Source organism: Manis pentadactyla, chromosome 11 (genome assembly GCF_030020395.1).
Source record: "Manis pentadactyla isolate mManPen7 chromosome 11, mManPen7.hap1, whole genome shotgun sequence".
Lineage (NCBI taxonomy): Eukaryota > Metazoa > Chordata > Mammalia > Pholidota > Manidae > Manis > Manis pentadactyla.
Genome location: NC_080029.1, coordinates 1,190,393 through 1,216,096, shown reverse-complemented (window position 1 = coordinate 1,216,096; position 25,704 = coordinate 1,190,393). Strand labels below are relative to the sequence as shown.

The following is a 25,704-nucleotide window of genomic DNA, read 5'->3' as shown; positions in this document are numbered from 1 at the left end:
GGGCCTGTAATGGGTGTGCACCGCCCCCCGCACGCTCCCAGTCTTTCTTCTGGTACGGGGCTCCTGCCTGCCTGGTGGAGGGTGACCCCCCACCCTCAGGTCGGGCCTGGCACCCCTGCTCTGCCTGACGACTAGGACAGCTGAGGGTGCAGTCCTGCGGGGCGGCAGCAGGCCCAGGTGCAGGGCAGCTGGGTACCGTCGCAGCCCGGTATCGCCCAGCGCCCCCGCTGCCCACGCCGTAGAGCCCAGCCTCCCGGGCACAGCGCGCCCCTCCGCCCCTTCTCCCAGGACCTTCCTCCCCTTTGCTCGAGGCCTTCTCCGACCCCCGCCGGAAAGGTGGCATTCCCGCAGGGCCTTCCCTCCGCCGAGGCTCTCCCACGCCCCCTTCCCGCCCCGGGACACCCAGCACCTACAGTGGCGCCCAGCTCGGGGCGAGAGCCGTTGAGCACTTATCCCAGGAACAGTGCGCGCCTCCGGAGCCCCCAGACCCACCGGGACCCTCGGCAAGGTCTGCCCCACAGACCCGCGCGACCCCCGGCCCAGCCTTGAACGCCTAGGGTCGCAGCGCGGGAGCGGCGGGAGGGGTCGAGCCAGCGCGGGTGGGCTTCTGGGACGCAGCACCCCTCCTTCACCCTCCGCTCCTCATGTGGGCGGGCAGGGCCAAAGGTCAGGCGGCAGGGCTGGGCTCGAGCCCGAGCTCCCGGAGCGCGGTTAAGCGTTAACTCGCGGGCCCGGGGCCAGGCCGCGGGGCCGCTCTGCCCCCGGGTTCCGCCCGGCGCGCGGAGGCGGGTCCCCACGTTGAGGAGGGGGCGGGCCTGCGGGTGGGGCCCAGACGGGAGGGGAGTGGGTCTGCGGGACCGGCGGGCGCCGAGGACGGGCCCGAGACCCGTGGGGCAGGGTCTGAGGGTGGGTGGGGCCGGGGGGGGGCTGGCGGGGCCGGGCGGGCCCGGGGGCGGGGCCTCGGCGGGAGGGGAGGGGTCTGCGGGCCGGGCGGGGCGGGCGGCACCGGCGACGGGGGCGCGGGGGACCGGCGGGAGCCGCGGCGGGGAGGGGTCTGCGGGCGGGGCCGGGGCCGGGCCCGCTCACCTGGCGCCCCGGGCCCGCCCCGACCTGATTTCCGGGGCGGGGCGCTGCGGCGGGGGCGGGGCGCGGCGGGGCGGGGCGGGGCGGGGCGGCCGCAGACGTCAGGGACCCGAGCGCCAGGCCGCCGGTCGCCGCTCCGCCCGTGGGCTAGGCCGGGGCTGCCGCGAGCTTGCGGGCCGCGCCGGGCATGTCCTAGGCGGCGGCCCCGCCCAGCGCTCGGCTGGCCGGGCGGGAGGGCCGGGGCCGAGCCGGGGCCGAGCCGCAGGTAAGACGCGCCGCCTGGCGCCCTCGGCGGCCGGGCCTCCCTCCGCCGCACCTGCGCCCGCGGGCCGCCGGGGATGGGCGGGGGACGGGGGAGCGGGTCCCCGCCGGGCCGGACAAAGGCGCGGGCGCACCTGGCCGGGCCGGTCCCCGCCGCGCGGAGGCGGTCCAGCTCTGCTCCAGGCCGGGAGGGGCGCCCGGCGCCCGTCTACGCAGCCTGGAGAGGGGGCGCAGGCCCGGGCGCCGGGGTCCCCGCCAGGGCACCGGCTTGGCCGTGGCCGCCCCCGGCGAGCGCTGATTCAGGAGCCGGCGCCCTCCCCCCACCCCGGGCCCGGCGCCCCCGCCCGGCCGGGCCCTCCTCCCGCGGTCCCTCCCTCCCTGCCCTCCTCCTCTCCTCGTTTCCCTTCGCCGCCGCCGCCGCCGCCTCTCCGCTGTCCCGGCCTCCGTTCCGTCTGCTCCTTCCAGCCGCCCGCCGCACCCCTTCCCGCCCCCGGCGGCTCCAGCCCCTGCCTCCTGCCCCTGGGCGACTCCCCTCCTCCCGCGTCTCACCTCCGGGCGGCTGGCCCTTCTGCCTGGGACCGCCGAGGGGACCGGTCGGGGGTGTTGGCGATCCCCCCTCCCAGCAGCGATGGCCCGCCCGGGCGCAGACCGAACGCAGGCTGTTGGGGAGCGCCTGCGGCTCCCAGGCCTGGGCCTTTTTAGGATGGGCCGGCAGTAGCGGCGGCGGCCTGGCTCCCGCACTGCCGTGTGACCGGGCTCCGGGGACCTCCCCTTGCCAGAAGCAAAGGCTGTGGCCTCTTGTGGGTGGGGTGTCTGTGCCCACGGCCCTCCGGGAGCTCGCGGCCGGCGATGCAGGGTGTGGAACACCGGGCCTGGGCTGGGCGGGGCTGTCCGGGAGAGAGCCCTGTCACCTCCTGCGGCCGCCGGGCCGAGGGGTCGTAGAGGAGGCTGGGGCTGCGGGTGTCTCCTAGGGGCTTCGGGGGCCTGGGAGTCCCTGCGCCCTCAGCCTCCGGTGCCGGCTCCTCAGGCAGGACCTTGAGAAAGAGCAGGGGCTTGGGTGAGGGTCCCTGGCTGCAGGAGCTGCCTTCTCCTGGGGTGGGTTTTTCCAGTCTTCCTACCTGCCCCTCCGAGGTGGTGGGAAGGGCGTGCGGGGGAGTGGGGCGCTGTCCTCACTAGGGCCTTTGCAGATGGGTGGGGCCCGGTGTTGGCCTCCTACACTGCCCACAGGGAAGGGAGCTGAGAAATTCGGGGCTTCTCCGGGTGAGCATTACAGGGACAGGGTCTGGGACCCCGTCCCCCACCCCCACCTGTGCTCCCCCGGGTTCCAGCGCCATCTCCTGCCCCGTGATTGTCTCACTTCTTAACCAGTCTCCTACGTAGCCCCCTGCAGTACTCACACTGAGACCACCGCAGGCCGCCTTATTCAGGCCCTACACTCCATTCAGTGCTTTGTTCTTGCTGTGGGAAGCCCTTCACGGTGTTTGAACGAAGTGTTGGACATTTTCTTTGCACCGAGCGCTGCCGTGATGCAGCATGTCCCGGGCCCTGCAGGGCCTCCCTTCTGGCTGCAGACCAGCCACAGGGCTCCCAGGGGCTCACGACCCAGCGTCTCTGCACTGATGTCCCTTCTGCCTGGACCGCAGTCCCCAAGATGTTCCTGCTGCTTGGATGTCGCCTTTCCTGACCAGGATCCCTAAACAGACCCCTCCTGGCACTGCCCCTCCCTGCTCCTGCTTTTTCTGTCACTCACATCTTTTCACAAGGAATTCCTGTGTTCCTGGGACAGTGTGTGTTTTGGTCAGGGCTGTTTCAGAGTTTCAGAGGCCAGGACACCTGGCACATGGTGGTGCTTGGGGTACATTGTACCCAGCGTGTGCACATGTGCATGTGCTCAGGATGAGTGTGTACAGAGGATTTGGGCCAGGGCTCTTTTGGGTGGTGCTCCAGGTGTATGAGGAGACAGTGCACACGTGTGGTGGGCAGGGGTATGTCTGCCCAGTGGGTGCCTGTGTACCTGTGCTGCTGTTGCAGGCTCTGCAGCGTGTCACACTGGCTGTACAGGGGCTGGGCTGTCCTGGGGCAGCGGGTCTGAGAGCCTCAGGCTGTCCCAGGGCCTGTTGTTCAGGTTGCCCTCACTATGCCCTTTGAGCCACGTGGTGCCCGCCTACCTGCCCTGACCGTAGCAGCCCCTTGGATCCCTCCTTTGCCAACGCCCTCAGGACCTCGGGCATCAAAGCCCCGCTTCCCTCCGTGATGCTGGAGGGGCTTCTGGATGCCTTGGCCACCACTGTTCTGGCCTGGGGGCTTCTGCAGGGTGTTCACAGTGCCACCAAGCAACATTCAGTCTCTGGGTGACAGGCATGTAGGTGGTTGCCCTGCCCGGGGCCTGGCTCAGAGGGTCTGATTCAGGGAAGCAGACCCCGTGGTTAAGGGCTTGTGTCCTGGGGTGGGTCTGGTGTGTGCACCCGTCATTGTGGGGACCCTGATGGTCCCTGCTGAGTCCCACAGGTCTCAGGGACATGTGGGGCCAATGCACCGTGGACTCATCCCCTGGCACCTAGAAGAGAGAGGAGGCTGCACGTGGGGTCTAGAGCACAAGGGAGGACTAGGCAGCCTTCGCCAGGGGTGGGGCTCACAGGGCACAGACATACCGAGGGAAGGACAGGTGACCTGCCATGGCTGGAGCCCGGTGCTCCTGGAAACAGCCATTGTGATGGAGCATGAAGGTGCTCGAACCACGGAGGGGCAGGATCTGTGTGGGACCTCCGGACCCAGGGCCCCAGGCCGGGCAGCAGAAAGCCCCACTCTGATGACTCTTTCCCCTGCAGGACCAGGCAGGCCTCCCCAGTGCCAAGATGAGCATCACCTCCTGGTTCCTGGTGGGCAGCAGTGGCACCCGGCACCGGCTGCCCCGAGAGCTCATCTTCGTGGGGCGGGATGACTGTGAGCTCATGCTGCAGGTGAGGTGCAGAGGGCAGGCAGGGGCCAGGAGGCTGAGGCCCCGTGCAGGGTGGTCTCTGGCTGTCAGGCAGTGCATGCGGGCCCACATGTGCTCCCGTGGGCACAGTCCCTGCCTTTGCATACTGGACCTTTTCTGACTAGAGGGTGCTCGGGCTTCTGTCAGATTCTCAAGATGTGAGCAGCCTGCCTTTGGAAGGTGCTGGGAGGTGCATCGCTCCGTATCCTTGTCTGGGAGCTCTGCCTGGGCTGTGAGTCACGGTGGGAAACCACAGGGCCAGCTCTGACCATCAGAGCTGTCCAGGGGAAGGCTGGTGCTCCTTTGAGGCACCCTGAGGGGTACAGGGCCTCTTTTGGCCACTGGCAGCCAGAGCCCTGGGCACTAGGCAACCAGGAATTTTTCTCTGGCCCTGGGTTTGAGTTTCACTCTCATGGGACTCACCAGTCAAGATATTTGGGAACAAGAAAAGAGGGTTGGTGGACTAACCCTGCAGGGCGCACCCCAGCACCCGTGCCCTTCCCTCATCCCTCATGGGTGTGATTGAGTTGGGCTCCTTGCAGCCCTGACCCCTCCCCAGTGTGGCGCATGGGTCCCCTGTCCCCAGGTTCCCAAGCTCCATGCCCCCAGAAACAAATGGGCATCCTGGGTGGGCTGTCTGGTCCGGCCAAGGGGCCTGCTCGGGTGCAGGTGAGGCTTCACCCAGATGCCAGTTCCCATGTGCAGCCCAGCTGCTACCATCTGCTCCCAGGATGCAGAGCCAGGGGCCCCAGGCACGAGCATGTCCCCATGGGCCACAGATGTCTGTCCCCCTCTCCCGAGGGCAGGCCCCATCCACACCCAGGTGGGCCCTGACACCCTGGCTTCTCCTTCAGCATCCTCTGATCTGCTGGCCTCTGGTCCCACAAACTTCTCACACTGCCTTTGCTTCCGGCCCGTGGGCAGCTTGCACCTGGAAGTCTGTCCTGTTCTCTTTCCTTTTCCTTTGGAAGCTGGAGAGACCGAGTGGGTGGCTCTGTACAGGTCGGGCAAGTGTTTCTGTGAAGGCCCAGGGGTGTGTGGCAGGCCTTGGGGTCCACTCGCTCTGTGGCAGCCACTCAGCTTTGCCACAGTCCTGAAGTGACAGGCAGAAGCCGAGGGCGCTGTGCCAGTAAAACTCCGTGGGGCATTGAAATGTCAATTTCATGTCAGGTTCATGTGTCATTACATAGTCTTGACTTTTTACAAAGCCATTTAAAAGTAGCTCTGAGTCCATACAAAGCAGGCAGCAGGCTGGAGGTTGTGCCCCTGGCCTCATGGAGTGACCCATGTGGGGTCTGGATGTGGCCAGTTGCTCCCTGACAGCGTCCTGTGACATGACCCCTGTTTTCTGTTTTCTGAAGGCAGAAGATGTGGCCGGGTTTGGTGTCACTACATTTGCCTCTGACCCCTGGCAGGGTGCTGTGTGTTTCATCTGTGCCTGTGTGGTGTGTCTATGGCCCTGCCAGTCTACCCAGGGGGTTCAGGAAGGCCTCTTGGAGGAGGTGGCATGGATGGGAGCCTGTGGGAGGAGCCAGTCTGTGGGTGCCCGCGAGTGCCAGGGGCCCAGTGTGGGTGTGCCTCCTGTCTCCTGCCTGGGTCTGTCCCCTTGAACCAGGCCCTCCCTCTGCTTGCTTCGTCTCCCAGCACTCGGGGAGAGCCTGCTGACTAGGCTGGGTTGGGGTACTCAGGAGTGTGGGGTCCTAGTTTCTGGCAAGTTAGTGGGGGAGCCCTGGGCAGGGCAGCCTCTGTGCTGGGCTGACCCCTGGCTGGGGAGCCTGCATTTCTGCACCTTGCTGTCCCCCAGCCCTTGGGGAATGCCTCTCCCTGGAGGTCCCAGCCACCCCTCTGGCCTTGGCCTCCACCTCTGCTCAGGGCCTTCACACGGTGTGTCCCCGGCCGCCGCCCCCGGGTTCACAGCCTGCTCGGGGGACTCAGATGCAGGCCAAGCTCAGTGCTGCTGTGCAAAATGTGTCCTCCTCTGCTCCCCCCACTGGGGGCCCCACCAGTGGTCCAGGGACACACTGCAGCTGTCCCTCCCCCTCGCTCACACCTCCGGTGTCCCCGAGTGTCACTCCCACCCCTCCGCCAGTGTAGGGACGAGCAGCTTGGCCCAGCCACCCCCACCCGCCCTGGCTCTCTGGGGTCCCTCATGCCCTAGCTGGCCCTGTCCTCTCCGGCCAGCTCCCCTTTATCCTCTCCCTGCCGTGTGCTCCCCGAGTGCCTGGTCTTCCCTGTGCAACGTCGTCGTGTTCATTCCCATGTTCCCTACTCAACAGTTGTCACTGAGCACAGAGCTGTGCCCTGTGCCTGGCACTGGGAAGGCCACGCAGACAGCCTGCCTTCCTGGGGTCTCTGCTCCAGGGGTGGGGCCGGCCACAGACCTGTGAGCAGGAACCCGAGCTTTCCCAGGGTAGACACCTGAAGAAGGTGGCACTGGCTGGGCATGGTGACCTGCGCAGAGAGCCGAGGATGATGGGCAGCATGGTGGGGTGGGGGGTTGGCAGAGGTGCCAAAAGGGGAGGGGACTCTGCAGGAAAAGGGGAGGGGACAGAGTGGCTAGGACAGGGCTGGGGGGTAGGAGCTGGTGTCACAGACTAGGCAAGAGGGGCCGTGGCTTGGTCCCCAGGGGCAAAGGAGGTCGGGAATTGTGTTCTGGAGGCAGAGCCAGCAGCCTGGCTGTGTGCCGCTCCACACTCTCCAGGGTCCTGGCTCCCAGTGCAAGCCTGGCACAGCTGGTACCCAGCAGGAGTGTGTTCAATGACAAATGTGAGCAGGTGTGGTCTGGGCCCGCCTGGTGCCAGAGCCGGGACTGTCTGCTGTGGCTCCTGCCTCCAGGTGGCCCTGGGCTCTGGTGTGGGGCAGGTGTGCCCAGACATGGGGCTGTGTTACACACCTGTGTCTGTATGCACGTGTGAGCTAACACATGCTTACAGTGCAGCGTCCTCCTAGCTCTGCCCTCTATGGGACTTTGCAAGAACTGGCATTCGTCGGCCCCAGGTGGGCGGGTGAGAGCCCCCTGCCCGCACGACAGGCTAAGCCCATCCTCTGGGGCCCTTGTGGCCTCGCTGGTGGGACGGCGTGCCGAGCCTAGGGCTGTGGCTGCCCCCGGGGCTCTCACCCACAGGCGACAGCAGACATGAATTTTGGAAGCACATCTTTATTCCATTTTAAAGTGAGTACAGTTAGACCCTTTTCCAAAAATCCGTGTGTTTGGAGCTTCTAGGCCATTTCACGTGTGTGTCACGCCCTCCTCTCCACCGTCAGGGGCCGCTTTGTGTCCTTTCCAGCCTCCAGTCCTGGGCCGAGTGGCTGCTTCCGCCTCTCGTGGGTGGGCTTCACACTCTGAGCCCCTGGGTTAGGTGGGGTTGGGTCTGCTTCTGGCCTGGGTGGGCAGCTCCGGCACCTTGCCGGGAAAGAGGAAGCGGCCTCAGGGAAGGTGGTGACCGGGGTAGGGGACCTGGCCCTGCAGAGGGCGTAGCACTTCCAGAGGTGCGGAGTGGTGTGGCCGGCGGCTGGCCGGGATGGACGAGGGGGGTTCGGAGCGGCCACCAGGGCCTGTGGCTCCGGGTACATGGCCAGCTTCTCCTTCCCAGTGGGGAGCCCAGGGAAGCTTCAGCGGTAGACTGACGGGTGGGGTGGGGTGGGGGCTGGGAGCTCGGGCAAGAGGTGGCTGTGGAGTGGAGGCAGGTGGACAGGTTGAGGGGTTCCGAGGAGGAAGGCCAGCGGGTGTGGCTGGAGCACCTGGGGCTCGGCTGGCAGTGTTCCTGGGGGCAGGGCCAGGTGGGCAGGGAGGGGGAACTGGGTTTGGCCAGGTTGGGCTTGGCTGCGTGGAAGGTGGCTGGGGTGTGTCCAGTAGTTGGGGGTCTGAGGCCTTGGAGGAAGGGGAGTGGTTCAGGCCGGAAAGGTCAGCCCAGAAGCTCCTCCAGGTGGTCCCTCCCTGAGAAAGGCGGTGTACAAGCTCAGGACACAGAGTGCCCTGTCTGCTGCCCCCCTACTCCCATCTCGGTCAGGCAGAGCCTGGGGCCCCCTGCACCTGCCAGCAGCCTGACCTGTTCCTTCTCACCTTCTCAGAGGCCCCCAGGCCTCGGGGGTCCATGAGAGGGCAGAGTCCAGCCCTCAGGCCTCAGGGTTCACTTTCTGGAGAGAGCGGGTCCATTTGGCCCAGTGGCATCCAAGTGCTAGGCAGGGCTGCGTGGGCAGCCGGCCTGTCCTTGAGCCCTGGGCTGTGCATGGGAGGGGGTGCAGGAGGGGGTAAGGCCCAGCTCTCTCAGTGAGCCCCAGGCCGTGCAACTGCCAGCCTGGAATTGTGGTGCTTGAGCATGGGGCCACCGACAGGGGCAGTTACTCGTCTGGTGTGGGCCAGTTGGGCACCCAGGCACTCCCAGAAGCTCCCCCAGTGCCCTGCAGCCAGCAGGCTGAGCCTGGAGAAGGGAGAGCCGGCGTCCCCAGCAGTGCATCTCCCCCACCTGCCTGTGCCAGGGCCGGAGGGAGGGGCTGTGGTGGAGAGCCGCAGGACCAGCTCTGGGGAGGTGAGCGCCAGGTGGGCCTGCGTCAGGGACCAGCAGGGCAGCCCCGGGCAGGGAATGTGGCCTGGTGGCCGGGAGCTGTCCAGCTGTGGGCGCCACTTTGCATGAGGGATTCAGGATGGGGGCAGAGGTGAGGCCTGGAGGGGTGGGGCTGCAGGTCTCAAGGTCAGAGTCACCTTACCAGAGACCCATTGCTTCGGGAGGCAGGTAAGTCGACACCGGAGCCCCCCCAGGACCATCCTTCCCAGGGAGGGTGCCCCGAGCAGGCCTAGCCACCGACCTGTGCTTGCCCGGGCCCCCATGGCGGCCACTAGGCCAGGTGGCTCCGGGCTAGCCTCCGTGTCAGAGAGGCTCCGGCTGGCCCTGCAGATCTAATCGGCCCCTGAGTCACCTGCACCCCTGCTCCTCCTCGCCCCACAGCCCCTGGGCCTCCCACTGCAGCACCGACGCTGTGGGTCCTGCCAGCCACCTTGGGCTCTCTGAGTGCAGGAGAGGCTGGGGTGTGGAGGCCAGGCTCAAGCTGAGCCGCGCCTGCTGTGGTGCTCTCTCACCAGCTGAGAGACCGTGTGTGGGGACAGGGCTGGGCCAGAGCCCTGTCCACCCCCACCCTGGCTCCGCTGACCACTTGGGTCTCTGGGTGAGGAAGGAGGGTACTGGGGCCTCCCTGGAAGCTGGTCACTGCAGAGTGGGCTGAGGGGCCTGGCAGGTGGAGAGTATCAGGGAAAGTGGGCTCTGTGGTGTGGGGCCAGGGGGTCTGGCACTCACCTGTGAGAACTGAGAGGCCTGGCAGTGTGGTGATGGGGGACGCTGGTCTGGGACCACCCTCCTGCGGGCTGAGGGCTGTCCTGTGCCAGGTGGCGGGGAATGCGTGTGGCTCCATGGATCCCACGCGTGTGCTCTGGAGCTGCCTGGGAGCTTTGTGGGGGGCACTGCTGGCAGGTCCAGAGGGGCACATACTGTCATGCGTCTGGGGCAGGGCTGGACACTGCCCCTGGGCTGCACGGTTCTGCTGGCTGGGCCTCTGGCCCAGGCTCCTCAGCTGCTGTCCAGCCCCCCCAGGCCTGCAGCTGTGTGACGTAGGCATAGTGGTGTGCTCTTTGCTGAGACGGCCATGGCTGGGTGTGGCAGCACTTGCTGAGGGTGCCTAAGCAAGTAGTGTGACCCTGTCCCTGGCTCTGTCCCCCAAGCCCTGGTAGGTGGGGGGCAGGAATGGGGCTTGGCTGAGCGTGCTGGGTGACTGTCCTGGAGGGTGTCCTGGGTGGACTAGAGGCCAGGGAAGAGTTAGAAGTGCTCAAGGAGAAGTACTTGTGTGTGTGCATGCATGCGTGCATGTGTGCACGGGAACTGGTGGCAGAGTGTGCTCAGGATGTGTGGGAGCCCTGTGCATGCATGTGTACAGGGAAGGGTCTGCAGCATCATGCATGCCTGTGTGCACATGCCCATCACGGGTTGTGGGGCTGACCTGGAGTCGGGGGAAGCCTGCCCCTGAGCACCCCCAGCCCCTTGACCCTCCCTCTGAATCGCCTGCCTCCGCCTGGCCACCCCCGCCTGCCCTTGGGAGTGAACGGCATGTCCCAGAGGGCCAGGGGGTTGCCTCTGGAACGGCTCCCACTGCCAACCCAGGAGGAGCGCCAGGATGGGAGGGTTCCCTGGACTGTTGGTACTGTGCAGGGTGGTCACAAAGGGAGGGGCCCTGGTGACAGCCTTGGGGTAGGAAGAACTGGCCCTGACGTCTGGCAGATCCCTGTGGCTGGGACGCTGGCCGAGTCAGGGTGGGACTCTGGTGTGGGGGCGTGGCTGGGACCTGGGCCTCCGGGCCCATGGCACTGGGCTTGGTATTGTGGGGGAGAATGGGGACACCTGTGGGGGTGCCTCCCCCTAGCCGGGAAGGCCACCCGAGGACCCTTTGTGTCCCCAGTCCCGCAGCGTGGACAAGCAGCATGCTGTCATCAATTACGACCAGGACAGGGATCAGCACTGGGTGAAGGACCTGGGCAGCCTGAATGGGGTGAGTGCTGGCCCCGCCCCCGCCCCTCCAGCCCTCCTGGCCGCGCCCACACACGACCCCTCCCTCTGTGCTGGCCCCGCCCCAGCTCCATTCCTACCCTGGACCCCATACCCTAATCATGACCCCACCCCTCTGCTCGGGCCCCTCTCGGTGGTCCAGAGCCTTCTGCGACCACAAGCCTCTGCCCTGCCCTACCTGCCCCCCCCGCCAGGACTTCCTGCTCGGGTGGGGAGGAGGCACCCGAAGGTACAGAGATCCCCTGGCCTGCGTAGGAGCTCACTGGGCAGGGGCTGCTCTGGGGGCTCTGGTCCCTCGGGCAAGGGAGGGAGGCACTTGGACCACCTGCAGTCTGGGAAGTGGGGCTCCTGCGATGGACAGGGCTGTGCTGGGGTACCCTGTCGTGGAGGGACCTCTTGGGAGTTGTGGGCAGTGGGGACACGGAGGTGACCAGGAGGAAGGCCCTGACTGCAGGAGCAGGGAGGGGCTGGGCGAGAGGAACCTGGTATGTGGGGCGGAAAGTGGGTGCACTCCTGGGTCCAGTGTCTGTCTGGGTGTGTTTCCTGCCGCGGGACACTGTGTCAACAAGGAAACCACCGTCTGCCTCCATTCCCGTTTGCTGGATCAGGGAGGGCCTCTGCCCCGTCCCTCCCGGCCTGTTCAGCCCAGTCCCCGTCCTGAGCTGGGGGCCCACAGCAGCCTCGGGCCAGCCCTGCCTCCGCTGTGCTAGCACACGAGCAAGGGCTGTGCACCCCACCAGGCCCCCCTCGCCTCCCATCGGGGGTGTCAGGCTCTGCTGGGTTCTGCCCCCAGTCCCACCTTGCTCAGCTGTCTGGTGGGCTCCAGGTGCCGCTGCAAGGGGCATGGGCTGCGGCCTGGGTTAGGCTCCCTCACCCTGCAGGGGCAGATTCTTCGGGGTCTGTGATGGGGTGCAGGAAGTGGCAGAACGGGTCTGCATAGCCTTGGAGCTGTCCCCAGGCCAGGCCTGCTGTCCTCTGCTCCTTGCTCAGCACCCGAGGACCCCTACTTTACATACAATGTGTCCAAAACCAAGTTTGCCATTGTTCCAGCCCTCCCCTGGGCCCCCTCGGCTCTAGTCCCATTTGCCACCTTCCTGTCGCTGCCCTCCCAGCTCCTGAGGTGCTCTGTCCTGTAATGCACCCCTCCCCCACATTTCTTGCTACTTCTGCCAGACTCGGGGCACAACCACATCTGCCTTCCTCGTGACCCCCGCCTGCCCCTGAGGTCCTCAGCACCTGCTGGGGTCTTTCATTCACGTGACCACTGTGGTGTCCAGTGGCTGGTTGATTAGAAGCCCCTGATGGAGGGAAGAGGGTTTCTAGGGCCTGGTGTTTTGATGCGCCTCATGAATGGGCAATGCAAACAGCCCTGCCACCGGACCACCCACGGGCGTGCCTGGGTGTCCCAGTGGCAGTGTGGGCTGAGGGCTGGGGCCAGCATGAGCCCTGCCTGTGTGGACAAGAGAAAGGGTCTTATTCACCACAATGGTTTGTGTTTGAGAGGCTACATCAGGGTCCCTGGGGTACTTTTTGCGGCCAGCCCTTCTGTAGCTGCTGTCTTGTGGTCCCTTCGGGGCACACGGCTGGCTGCGTTTGAGCCCGAGGGACAGTGCTAGGCCCAGAGCAGCACAAAAGGGGCCTGGGCGTCCACTTGGGGGGTCGTGGGGCCCCCAGAGTTGCTGCCCTGTCTGCCAGCAGCCCAGCCCTGCCACCTGTCCCCTCCACAGACCTTTGTGAATGACGTGCGCATCCCGGACCAGAAGTATGTCACGCTGAAGCTCAACGATGTCATCCGATTCGGCTACGATATCCTTTCTCGGCCACGCCCAGCCCCTCCTCTGGCCTCCCCCCCAGTCCCCGCGGCCATAGTTGCCTTGTTACCCTGGAGGCAGTGGGGTCTCAGTGGTCACAGTGGGGGCCCGAGGGGTTAGCGAGTGGCCAGGGTAAACCCAGGCTGGACAGTGGCCGGAGCTCCAGGCCCCATGCCTGTCCCTGCCAAGGCTCCAGCCAGGGGCACCTTGAGTTCCTAGGGCCACAAACAGGTGAGCTCCCTCTGGGGTCCCAAGCCAGGGGCAATCTGGAGCTGCCCAGGCAGCTTCTGTGCTCAGACACAGGTGAGCAGGTTCCGGGGCCCCACGCGCATGGCAGGCGTGCGTCCTCTGCCTGCCTTGGCCGACACCGTGTGGGTGCACCGCTGGTGGGGGGCCACATGGTCCCCCAGCGCCCTCTTGATGTGCCTCACCGGAGGACGGCTCCTCCCCCTGGTGAGGAGCGGACGTGTGTCCCACAGCGCCCTTCCTGCTCCCAGATCTCCTTGACACACCTGCACATCCCAACATGTATGTGCTGGAGCGTGTGCAGCATCGCGTCCCCGAGGAGGCTCTCAGGGTCAGTGCCGTTGCTCGGCCGAGGGGCCCCCGCCACCAGGGCCCTGTGTCCCCACAACCCCCGCCCCCCTCTGCCCGCCCTCGGCCGGCGCTCCTAGGCCTCCGGGCCCCCGCCTGGCTGTGGTGCTGAGTCAGCCTGGCCCGGCCTGCCCCGCCGGATGCTCTGGTCTGGCAGGTGAGGGAGGCGGTCCTTCCCACCCCCAGGCTCATGGGGCCACGGATGCTGTGTGTAGTGGGGGCCTGGGAGGGCCCACTCAGTACCTTGGGTGCAGAGGACCCTGATGAGGCCACTGTGGGCTGGGCTGGCCAGGGGCAGGCGGGAGCGGGTGTCTGGAGGCTGGCCAGGGGCAGCCTTTGGCAACGGTATTGTGGGAGGTCCTGGGTGGCAGGTGCCCTCAGTACATTTACCCAGTTGGAGTTCGAGGATCCTGGGGAGGGAGCCACAGCAGGTGGGGTGTCTCCCTTCCCCTCGACTGTGTGGGAGTCATGGCACACTGGCTTAGGGGACCCTTCCTGGAACTTCCCCCAGGAGCCCTGTGTGGGGAGACCAGCCTTAGCCCCACTTTCCAAACGAACCTCTGGTAGCCCAGTGAGCATGGCAGCCTGCTTGGAGTTACATGGCCAGTAAGGGCAGGGCCGGTGCCATCCAGGCTCTGACAGCAACGGAGCTCAGCCCTGTGGGTGCGGCCTGTTTGAGCGGGCCGCTGCTCCCCGCCTCCCACGGCCCCTGGGCGCGGCTCCCGTGGCCGGGCCTGTCCTGCTCCTCGGCTGGGCTGCAGTGTCTCCCTGACGATTGCTGCCCACCTCCCCCTTCCCCACCCCGGACAAGCCCCAGGTCGCTCCTGGGAGCTTCTGGTGCTGGGGATCTCCTGGGCTTGGGCGCAGATCCCCAGCTTTGGGCTGGGTGGCCCGGGCAGGCTGTCTGCTCCCGTGGGGGTCGTATGTCGTGACACATGTGGGTTAGCGCCGGGCCACCCTGCGTGGAGCTGTCCTCCCGTGGCAGCCACCCACCCTCACCCGCCCCACTGCCCGCAGCACGAGAAGTACACCAGCCAGCTGCAGGTGAGCGTCAAGGGCCCGGCTCCCACAGGGGGAACAGCCCCTCCGCAGCACGCGCCTTACTGCGAGTCCTCGAGCCCCAGGCTGGAGAGGGGGGACCGGAGGCTGGGAGCAGGTAGGGTGGCCCTGCCGTGGGCCGGGAGGGGGTGTGCATGCAGGCTGCCCCCGCACGCCTCCCAAGGCCTGCCCACCGGGTCACGCCCCACCCTGTACACACATCCCCCCCCCAAACCCTGGCACACCCACACCCCTGTACCCTGTGTGCTCAGACTGGTGGCGCTTGGCCTCTGGGGTCACTCTGTGGCCTGAAGCATTTGCAGAGCCATTGCTAATGGCCCTCCCCTGTGTCCAGCAGGCTGTGGGGGCAGAGAGCCTGGGGCAGGGCTAAGGGATTAGCTGGCCAGGGCAGTGCCACCCCAGGGATGGGCTTTCCTAGCACAGCCACCCCGCAGGGAGGCCCAGGACTTGCTGCAGCTGTCACCACCATGGACGAGGACGTGGCTTGGTGGTTGGTGACTGCAGAGTCCCAGGCAACTGCTGATCTGAATGGGACGGTGACCAGGGCCCCTCCAGACCCATGCCTTCCCGGCTCTGGGCTCCCCTCCTGCCCGTGCTGGCACCACAGCCAGGGTCAAAGTCTGTCCCTTTGCAGAGGCAGCGACCTACCGCACACCCCTGTATGGGCAGCCCTCCTGGTGGGGGGAGGATGACGGCGGCGACCCGTCTGAGGACCAGCGCCGGGAGGAGCCCAGTGCAGGTAGTCCCGGAAGGCGGCCTGGTCCGTGCCGCTCTGGGGCAGACGGAGCCCACGGTGTCGCAAGAGGGGGCTGGGATGAAGGTGCCACGGGGCCCCGCCTGAGGATGCGCCTCCCACAGAGCGGCCCAAAGAGCTGGCGCAGCAGGACGGGGAGCTCGCGGGGATGACGGCCGCCGCCCGGGCCACTGCAGAGTCTTCGGGGTGCGCCTTCCGGCGGGAGCCCAGCTACTTCGAGATTCCCACAAAGGATGCCCCCCAGCCCGAGGCACCCCCCCAGGACGGGGAGCTGGGGAGGGACGGGGCCACCCCTGTTGTGCAGAGCCACGCCTCCTTCACCATCGAGTTCGATGACTGCAGCCCGGGCAAGGTCAAGATCCGGGACCACGTCACCAAGTTCTCCCTGCGCCAGCGGCGGCCCCCGGGCAAGGAGGCTGCGGCCGTTGAGGTGGTCTCCGCCGAGACCAAGGTGGCCGACTGGCTGGTGCAGAACGACCCCAGCCTGCTGCGCCGGGCCGGCCCTGGAGATGACCGCCACAGCGCCAAAAGCGACCTGCCCGCCCACACCCGCACCCTCAAGGGTGGGTGCCCGGCGGCAGCTTGGTCAGCTTGACTGACCTCCCGATCTGGGCAATCCGGGGTTCCCCTCGCTTGCCTCGGCCGCTTATGCTGGGCTGCGTGTGATGGGCTGTGTCCCCAGGCATGTGACGGCTGCGGCTGTGGGTGTCAACCCCCTTGGGCTCAGGGTGAGGCGGCCTCAGGACCGCTGTGTTGCCTTCCCCTTGGACCGATGAGTTGGGGTCCCCTGCCCGCAGGCCACAAGCATGAGGATGGCACGCAGAGTGACTCGGAGGACCCCCTGGCCAAGGCGGTGGTGGCTGGGGTGCCTGCAGAGGGCAGTGGGGAGCAGGTGCGGCTGCAGAGGCAGATCAAGCGGGATCCCCAGGAGCTGCTGCACAACCAGCAGGCTTTCGTCATCGAGTTCTTCGACGGGGACACACCCCGCAAGAAACGCTCCCAGTCCTTCACGCATGCACCGCCCGGGGACCCCAAGGCCGACAAGCGCAGAGCCCCTGGGCCAGCTGACAGGGACCGCCCGGGGGCCCCAGCTCCGGCCCGTGGCGGGGGCAGCAGCTCGGGGCCTCAACGGGCCGGCTCCCTGAAGCGGGAGAGGACGGAGGAGCGGCTAGGCAGCCCCTCGCCAGCACCCCGGGCCTCTGCCCGCCCCTTTGGCAGCGTGGGGCGCCGCTCCCGCCTGGCGCAGGACTTTGTGGCCCAGTGCCTGCGGGAGGGACCCCCGGCCACCCGGCCCGGCCCCGAGAAGGTGCCCCCCGTGCTGCCAGCCCCCCTGACACCCCGTGGGGCCAGCCCCGCGGCCCCCTCGACTCCACCCCCCCCCTCCGCAGACCCCCAGCTCACCAAGGCGCGCAAACAGGAGGAGGAGGACAGCCTCAGTGACGCGGGCACCTACACCATCGAGACGGAGGCGCCGGACCAGGAGGTGGAGGAGGCCCGCAGGATGATTGACCAGGTGCGGCTGTTCGGGGCTGCCTGGGCCGGGCCTGGGGCCTGGGGCCCGGGCGCCGTGCTCTGACCTGAGGCCTGGCGGTCCTTCCTGGCAGGTCTTTGGGGTACTGGAGTCCTCTGAGCTCTCCAGGGCGTCCTCAGCCACTTTCCGCCCCGTCATCAGGGGGGACAGAGACGACTCTGGTGACGGGGTGGCCCAGCGGGTGGCCCTGCTACAGGAGTTTGCATCCCGGCCAGCGGGCATGGCCCCCCAGGGGGAGCTCCAGGTACACGGGGCCCAGCCCAGACACCACCCCGGCAGGGGACGGGTGGAGAGGACGGTGCCTCGGCTGGAGTCCTGGTCATTGCATCCTGAAGGCGCTTGAAGGCTCTGGTCCTCCCTGGCTGGACCTTCCCTGAGGGATGTGCCTGCTGGCAGGAGGGCTGGGTACCCATGGGGAGGGCTCATGGGCACGTCCTGAGGCTCCGGGTCGAGTTGGTCGCCTGGGTGTGTGTGATGGGCAGGGTGGGCTGCCGGCCACTGTCAGAGCCCGCAAACAGTGCTTGGATGGCAGTAGTTAAGCTGGGGTCCTGCAAGCCCCAGAGAGGCAAGGGGGTCCTCCTGGTGCTTCTGCAGGGGGAAATGTGGCAGGCTGGGGCTGCCTTTATGCCCCCTCCCGCCCCCGGCACCTTCCTGGGGGCGCCTGCCTGTCCCTGCCACAGGGTCTCCTGCTCTTCTCAGCAGGGCCTCCTGGTACCAGGCTCCCCTGGGGGTCAGAAGTGGGTGTCCCGCTGGGCCAGCTTGGCTGACAGCTACTCAGACCCAGGGATGGCAGGTAAGTGGCTCCAGGGCTGCAGTGGGGAGGGGCTGGGGGGGTGGCTTCAGGCCACCGCCTGGGGAAGTCGATGCTGCACATGCTGGGAGGAGGGCCAGGCTCCTGGTGCGCATGGACGGCCCGCCTGCCGGCCGATGACCCTCACAGTGGGGCTGCTCTCGTCTTCACAGAGGATGGCTCCGGGCGCAGAGCCGGGGAACTGGAGGGGACCCTGCCTGTGCGCCAGCGGCGACTGCTCCCACAGCTGCCCAGCGACAGGGTGGACAACCCCGTGGGCCCTGAGGCTGCCAGGAGGAGTGGGCCTGGGCTGCTGGAGCCAGGCAATGAGCAGGCCAGCTGCCTCCTGGGCCAGGAGGACCTGGAGCCTGACAGCCTTAGTGATGCCAGCGGGTCAGACGGCGGGCGAGGCTCCGAGTCTGGCGGGGGCCGCCAGGAAGAGAGACGCAAGAGCCCCCGGGAGGGACTGGCCTGGACGAAGGGCCTGCACTCGCCCAGGGCCCCTGGGGAACCAGCCCCCACCTCTTTCTTCATTGGGGACAAGAACAAGGAGGCAGCCCTCCCCAGGGAACCCCCTGCGGCTCCAGGGGGGGCGGAAGGCCTAGGGCAGGGGGCTCAGTGCAGCCCCCCGGCGAGGGACAGCACCTACGTCAGCACCAGTGGGAGGCTGGTCCTCCAGCTGCGGACAGGGCGGCCCCCGGGGCCTGAGGGCCCCTCCCAGGCCCTGACCAAGGAGACCTCGGCCTTTGTCCGGCAGGAGAGCTTCACCAGGGAGGTAGCCAGCTGCCCCCCAGCGCCCAGCCAGCTCCCACACATTTCCAGCCACCCCCTCCTGCAGGACCTGGCCACAGCCCGGGCCTCACGCATGGACTTGCACTCCCAGGACACCCACCTGATCTTGAAGGAGACAGAGACCGCTCTGGCTGCCCTGGAGGCCCGACTATTCTCCAAGCCCCCGGTGGAGGTCGATGGCGAGGCAGGTAGTGCCCCAGGGCCCCTGGATGACTCCCTGTCTGGGGACTCCGACGTGGACACAGCCAGCACTCTCAGCCTGCTCAGCGGCAAGAATGGGCCCAGCCCGCCCAGCCCCCTGCCCACAGGGCTGCCGAAGGAGAAGCCGCCGTCCCCTCCAGCAGCACGGGGTGCTGCAGGGGTCACCCCAAGCACTGCCCGGGAGTCTCTCTCAGAGAAGCAGTGTCGTCCTCTGGGCATGACGGACATGGATCGAGTAGAACCAGTGAAGTGCCTGTCTGTGCCATGTGGCCACGGGCCCCGAGGTCCCTCGGACTGGCCTGACGAGGAACGAGGCTCTGGCCTTGCCCGGGTGTCTGGTGTAGATGCCGTCACCTCTGACCACGAGACCTCTGGGGCCAGTGGGACAGGGCGTCCAGGGCCCCGCCAGAAACCTACAGCCCCACCGCCATCCCCAGCCACCCGGGAAGAGCAAAGCCGCAGCTCCGGCAGTGCCCAGAAGGTGCAGCAGGCCCTGACCCGCTCCAACAGCCTGTCCACCCCGCGGCCCACACGAGCCTCCCGGCTGCGGCGGGCCCGGCTGGGGGACGCCTCGGACACAGAGGCTGCGGAGGGAGAACGGGGGGCCCCAGCCAACCCCGAGCCGGGGGTGCGGCCAGCTGCTGAGCAGGCCAAGAAGCTGTCACGCCTGGACATCCTGGCCATGCCCCGGAAGCGGGCTGGCTCCTTCACAGGGCCCAGCGACTCTGAGGCGGCCCCCGCCCGGGCCGGCTTCTCTGGTCGCAGCGTGGAGCTGCATTGCACCAGCCGCAAGCCCAGCATGGCCGAGGCCCGGGCTGCTGCCCGGAAGGCCGCCAACTCCGCCACGGCCCCCCACCAGCCCTTCAGCAGGGCCCGCCCGGGCAGCGCCCGATACTCCTCACCCAGTGAGTGCCGGGAGCGCGTGAGCGCGTGGGTGGCCCTGGGCCCAGGCAGCTGGGCAGCGGGTCTGTGGCTTGCTGTGTGCCAGCCTAGCTCCAGGCTGCAGGACCCCCAGCGCTGGCCCTGGAGGAAAGCCTGTTCCCGGGGTGGGCATGTCTCCAGGCATACGCCCCTACCCTGGGGTGCCCCCGGCCGTAGGCCCGCCTCAGCCCCAGTCCGTCCTGAGACCCTGACTCTCCAGGATGTTGGGGGCTCCTGCTGGCCCCCGGGAGGGCCTGTGGCTGCAGACAGCAGGCTGGGCCTGCGCACTCTTCCGTGGAGTCCCGAACTTCAGGCTGCGAGCTCATGGCCTGAAAGCTTGTGTGGAGGCCCAAGTCCACTGTGGGGCCAAGGGCCCAGAGAGAATCCTCTCTCCTCAGCTGCTGCATTTGTGCAGCTCCACAGGGGCCCCGGGAGCCCATGCAGCCTGTAGCCCGGGGAGGGTTGTGTCAGCCCTCAGCGCCAGTGAGCAGCGGCCCCAGGAAGCCCTGGCCCGGGTGTGCAGTGCAGGGGTGCAGGGGCACAGGCTGCCGTGGCCGCTGCCTTGGGTGGCTGGACGCCTCATCCTCACCTGCCCAGAGCAGCCCTGTCCTCCGAGGGCATTGGTTTGAGGTGTGGGCCCTGCTGGCCCAGCAACATGCTGCTGCTCCTGCCTGATGCCCCTGACCTGCTGGCACCACGCGTAGCCTGCCCCGCAGCTGGGGACAAGGGGGCCTGAGATGCAGGGTTCACTGGAGGAAGGGGTGGGGCAGGGCAGGGTGGCTGCAGGCTGAGGACCATACCTGCTTCTTGGCTGAAACCCCCTGCAACCCCCACCCCTCCTCATTTTCCTGTGAGTGTTGATAGCCACTGCAGGGGCTCAGGAACGGGGCGGGCAAGGGTCAGGCCTGAGGAGACCGTGCAGGCCCAGGAAGGGGCCGGGCCGTGAGGGCTGAGCTTGGGCTCTGTGGACTGCCCAGCCACTCTGTAGTCTAGCCCAGGGTTGGCGCTGACCCACGTGGAGAGGTTTACCCCTATTTGGGGTGTCTGCATACTTCCCTACCACCGAGGGCCCTGGCTGCCATCTAATGGGCGTGGACCCTCTTCCCAGGATATGGCTCCTGCCCACTGGCCCACTAGCCATGGCTCTGGGTTGTTCCCCGGAGGCCTGAGGAAATGCTTGGGTGCCTCTGGGCCGGTGGTGGCCTTGCAGAGCCCCAAGAACAGCAGCTGCCGGTGCTCCAGCTGAGGGCCTGTGGGGCAGGAGTGCTGGCTGCGGTTGGGTCCGCCCTGCAGCGCTGGGCCCTCCCAGAGGGCCTCCGGGGCCACCACAGGCTGCTGAGCACGGGTCTGTTCTGTTCTCGCTTCCGGAACCGACCCACCCAAGATGCACGCCGTCGGCAGCAGGGCTCAGACTGCGCGTCCACCTCCGAGGAGGAGTACGGCTCCCACCACGGCTCCCCCAGGCGCACGTGCTCCCACACCTCAGCGGCCACGCAGACCCCCCGGGCGGGCAGCTCTGGCCGGGCCCGGCCTCGGGCCCCTGGCCTCCGGGACACAGATGAGGAGGAGGAAGAGCCTGACCCCTATGCCTTTATTGTGCAGACGGCTGAAATCGCTGAGATCGCCAGGTGGGCAGCACAGGCAGCAGGGTGCCGCCAGCGCAAAGGGTGCCACCCCTGGGCCAGAGCTCGCTCTGACTCAGGGCTCTCTTCCTCGCCTGTCAGGCAAACAGATAGTGGGTGAATGCGTAGATGATGGATGGACAGGTGGGTGGGTGGGTGATGGAGGAATGCAAACCTGCCTAGGAAGGAGGGGGCCTCTGTTGGGAGGAAGGCCTCCACCAAGATCTTGATTAAAGTGAACTCCCTCATGTAGCCATTCATTGGGAGTGTCACCCCAGGCCAGGTGCAGGGGAGGACGGTGGGAAAGTGGCCTGCTGAGCCACGGTCAGGTTGGGCCCGGCTGGCCTTGTGGAGGGGCCAGGAGGAGCCCCGGAACTGGGTGAGTGGCAAGCGTTTGGTGCTGCAGATGCCAGTTTGAGCCTGTGAGGCACCTGGAAAGGTGACCAGGAGCAGGCGGCTCCTGGGAGAGTGGCCATACTGGGGGCGGGGCTTAGGCTTTGCCAGCACAGGGATGGTGGCTGAGGCTGTGCAGCTGTGCAGGGAGGATGTGGACAGTGGAAGAAAGGAGGGCCAGGTCGAGCTCTTGGGACGCCCGGGCAGTTGGAAGGATGACCTTGTGCGGAGCCCTGGCCTGTCCCTGGTGTGGCTACAGGAGTTGACAGGCCGGCCTGCCCCCTAGCCAAGGGCGGGGCACACTGCTTGCAGGGCTTGGGGCTCTGGGGCAGGTGGTGGAGGCTTTGGGCTCCAGCCCTGGGCCTCACAGGCAGTCGGGGGCAGAGGGCTGTTCCTGGTCCCTGGCTGGCCTCTGCCCTTTTCTGGGTTGCCCGGGAGCCTGTCGGGAAGCGTGTTACCTGTGGAGGGGGCAGAGGGCCAGATGTGCTAGAGCTTAACCTCCTCTGGCCCCCTGTCCTGCAGGGCTTCCCCTGCCCCTCTAGGTCCCCAGCCTCTGCCTGACTCGGACCCTCGTCTGGGACCCTGTCGCCTCCCCTGCCCCTGCCCCGGCCTGCAGAGTAGGGCTGTGTGGTCCCGTGTGTTCTTTGGCGGCCCTGATGCCCAGCCCTGAAGGCTGGGGAGGAGGAGGTGTGGTGTGTCTGTCCCTGTCCCGCCCAGTTTCACTCCCCCAATCACTTGGGGCATTGAGGCCTTGAGCCTCCTGGCACGGCCCTGTCGGGTCTGGCCTTGGAAGTGGCTAGCTGGGTGCAGTTTGGGCCAGGCCGGAGTCTGCATACCCCTGGCCCTGCTCCTCCAGAGGGGGACCCCCGCCCACCTGGGCAGAGGGAGCACTGAGTCTCCTCTGGCTGCCTGGGAGGACCCCACAGAATGTGCCTTGTTTCCTGCTGGCTGCAGGCTGAGCCACACGCTGGTGAAGGATGTGGCCATCCTGGCCCAGGAGATCCACGACGTGGCCGGGGACGGTGACTCACGGGGCCCCGCCTGCAGCCCCTCTCTCAGCATCACACCCGGCACCCCCGCCTCCACCATCTCCGCCCGGGAGGAGGTGAGCCTGGTCCGCCCCCCAGCATGGGCCAGGGCCCCTGAGCGCCCTTCCCAATGTCCACCGTGCATCCCACGCTCAGCTCCCCGGACAGGCACCCAGAGAGCCCGGGTCTGGACCCGCCTTCACGAGGGGCCTGGGGTCTGCAGGGTGCACCTGCTGTCCTGGTGAGGAGGTGCCTCTCTCGCCACCTCCTAGCGGACACCCCGCCCAGTGGGCTGACGCCACCCTACCCCCCACAGCTGGTACAGTGCATTCCTGAGGCCAGCCTCAACTTCCAGAAGGTGCCACCTGGCTCCCTGAGCTCTCGGAACTTGGACCAGAACATGAACGACTGCCAAGAGGACCCCTTGGCCAACAAGACACGGCCACGGAGCCGCGAGGAGGCAGGCCCCCTTCCCCGCCAGGAGCTGGCCTGGCCGAGGCTGCACAGGATCCCTCTGGGCCGGGCGCCGGGCTGGGCCGGGGGAGCAGGGCTGGCCAGGGGGCACCCGGCCTTGCTCACACCTGGTCCTCACAGGTCATCTTCGATAACCTGATGCTGAGCCCCGTGTCCCAGCTGTCCCGTGCCATCCGTGAGAACACGGAGCACCTCGCCGACAAGATGAAGTGAGTCAGGCCCCGAATGCCCTGCAGGCAGGGGAGCCCCTCGTGGGGGGAGGGCCAGGAAGCCCCCCACTGCTTAGTGGTTGCCCAGCCAGATCCCCCTCAGACACAGGTACGGAGAGGCGTGTGTAAGCGGAGACCGAGTCAAGGGCGCACAGCCCAGTGGGTGCACGCATGTGCACACGTGGCTCCCGGCAACTGGACTCCAAGCCGGGGGAAGCCGGAGCCCCCAGGAGAGCTCCCCAGGCCCGCCCTGCGTCAGGCTCAGTCAGGGGCTCCGGCACCAGCCCGCCCCCGGCCCGCTCAAGGCCTGTTTCCCCGCGGGCACAGGCGGGGTGGCCAGGCTTCCCTGTGGGGGCGGAGTGGCCTGGGAAGGAGCCTTGCCCAGGCCCCACGGCCGCTGTCCTCGCCTGCTCTCACCCTCCCTGGGCGGGCAGGGTCCTCTTCCAGAACTCAGAGCGTGCCTGGGAGGAGCTGGAAGCCAGGATCAATGCGGAGAACGAGGTGCCCATCCTGAAGACATCCAACAAGGTGGGCTGGGCAGGGCGGGTGGGGACCCTTAGCCCACCTGGTTCAGAGGGGACAGCTGGGGAGCTGGCTCAAGCCCAGACCCTGACTCCTGCCCCAGAACCCTGGGGAGAGGCCGCCCCCAGGCCGTCCCACTCATGTGCGTTTCTTCCTGTCAGGAAATCAGCTCCATCCTGAAAGAACTGAGGCGTGTGCAGAAGCAGCTGGAAGGTGGGCTTGGCCCAGATGCGGGTGGGGGTGCCGCACGGGGCTTCCAGTGGGGCTGGCGGGGTCCGGGATGGGGGGAGAACTGAGTCACACGTGCCGCCACCCAGCCGGGCAGGCGCGGGGGCAGGGAAGGACCCTTGGGCCTACCCTCTCCCCCCACAGTCATCAACGCCATTGTGGACCCCAGCGGGAACCTGGACCTGGTGGCTGGAAGCAAGGCGTTTCCAGGCTCGGCCCAGCTTGCGAAGGGCCGGCCGGCCGCCCAGAGCCCGTCGGCCCGGCCCCTGAGGAGCTTCCTGCAGCGGGGGGGCTGTGTGTCCCCCAGCCTCCCGGACCCCTCCTTCCTCCCCGACTCGGAGAGGTTCCTGATCTAGGCGGCAGGCAGGGGCGGCGCGCCTGTGCCCTGGCCCCGGGCCTCCCACCCACCTGCCTGCTGCTGAGGCCCCTCCCGGCTGCAGGTGGGCCACCAAGAAAACCCCCACACGTGCCATAACCCCGTGGGCCGCCCCCCCACCCCAGGCCCTCCCGCCCTCTGGGCCAGGGTCACAGGCGTGTTCCCCACCTCCGCCCTCATGTTACTTTGTCTCTAGCTTCCAAAGGAAGAGTGGTTTGTGCCGCTGTGCAGCCTCCAGGCCTGGAAGCCCCGCGCGCTTCTCAGGCCGTAGGCTGTCCCAGGAGGCCCGTGCACGTACCTGCCCTGTCCCTGTGCACTGGCTGGGGCCAGACTGAGTCGGGCTGAGCCGTGGGGTGGGTCCGTGCCAAATGGAGCCGGGAGGGCTTGTGTTGCCCCAGCGCTTGCAGAGGGCGCGGTGCAGGCTGGCCAGGGCACTTGCTGCCGGCTTTGCTGAGGAGCCTGGCAGCTCCCAGTTGCCTCTGAGTCCAGCGGCCCGGGTCAGGGACGTAGCCCATGGAGATGTTTGGGGCAGGAACCCCACTGCTTTGAGCCTTTGGTGCCAACTCAGTTGCCAAACCCACTACGCAGGCCCCTGCTGCACGTGGGCCGGGGCCGAGACCGGCCACACATGGGCACTCATCCATGCTGGACACGTGCGCCCTGCCCACTGCTAGTCCCCCACATCCCCCACTGCAGAGTGTGCCCTGGTATGGGCTACGGGCCTCTGCCCTCGGCTTCTGGGGGTTCTAGGCTGGGCAGGGGCGAGCACTAGAGTGAAGTGGCTGGAAACTGGGCTTCCAGAACCCCCCTAGACCACACACCCTCCCCCAGCCTCACCCCTGTCCTCTGGACGCTGTGGCATTCATTGGGTGTCTGCAGCCAGCTAGGGACCCAGAGGCCCGTGTGCTCCCCACCCCATGGGTGGGGGGCAGGGACAGGCCCCAGGAACAGTTTTGTTTTCTCAGGATTCTTTCAGCGGGGATATGCCGGGTGTGCGGAGCGGGGCCCTTCCCCGGGGGCTGATGTTCCTGGGGCCCCGAAGCCAAAGAGCCCACTGGCTGTGGCGGGCGGGGGCGGGGTGCTCTGCTCTCCGCCTGGCATCAGCGTGAGTGTCAATTGTGGGCCAGGGCCATGGTGGGTGACACGTCCCCGTGTTTACATTTAGCTGACCCCCCATGTTTACGTGTACGTGAGTGGGGTGGGGGCTCCCGCCCTGCGACCCTGCTGTGTCCACAGGGGAGGTGCTGGCCTGAGTCTGCTGCGCCTGCATGCCCCGCCCTCTGCTCAAGCCCGACCCCTGGGACCAGTGGCCCTTCTCCATCCACACCCACTCAGTGATCTCTGTAATTTTTTTATTCACAAATCCGCGTCACTGCCCCTCCCCACCAGCCTTCGGTGGTATCGGTGACTTGCTGGCTTCTCCGCTCCTGTTTGTCCTCAGGTGGTCTATGGATGTCTTTCAGAAAAAGGTTATTTTATATGATTTGTCATGGAATTTGTTCTAATAAACCATTCTTCTATCACGTG

General features: G+C 67.2%; 1 protein-coding gene across 3 annotated transcripts; it reads left to right on the top strand.

The window, feature by feature from the left end:
• The first annotated feature begins 1,210 nt into the window (after window positions 1–1,210).
• CEP170B (centrosomal protein 170B) lies at window positions 1,211–25,704 on the top strand. 3 transcript variants are annotated; one of them, XM_057488072.1, is made up of 19 exons: window positions 1,211–1,348; window positions 4,173–4,304; window positions 10,766–10,855; window positions 12,600–12,680; window positions 13,204–13,260; window positions 14,295–14,433; window positions 14,971–15,075; window positions 15,195–15,653; window positions 15,888–16,603; window positions 16,695–16,865; window positions 17,324–17,414; window positions 17,585–19,309; window positions 20,710–20,953; window positions 22,295–22,445; window positions 22,685–22,828; window positions 22,963–23,051; window positions 23,486–23,579; window positions 23,735–23,786; window positions 23,946–25,704. In XM_057488072.1, the coding sequence occupies exons 2-19, from the start codon at window positions 4,200–4,202 to the stop codon at window positions 24,155–24,157; spliced, it is 4,725 nt and encodes a 1,574-aa protein (XP_057344055.1). In that variant the 5' UTR covers window positions 1,211–1,348; window positions 4,173–4,199; the 3' UTR covers window positions 24,158–25,704. The 3 variants fall into 3 exon arrangements, with proteins under 3 accessions (XP_057344055.1, XP_057344054.1, XP_057344056.1); XM_057488071.1 differs by having other exon boundaries at window positions 17,321–17,414; XM_057488073.1 differs by lacking the exons at window positions 1,211–1,348; window positions 4,173–4,304; window positions 10,766–10,855 and adding an exon at window positions 10,919–11,101 and having other exon boundaries at window positions 17,321–17,414.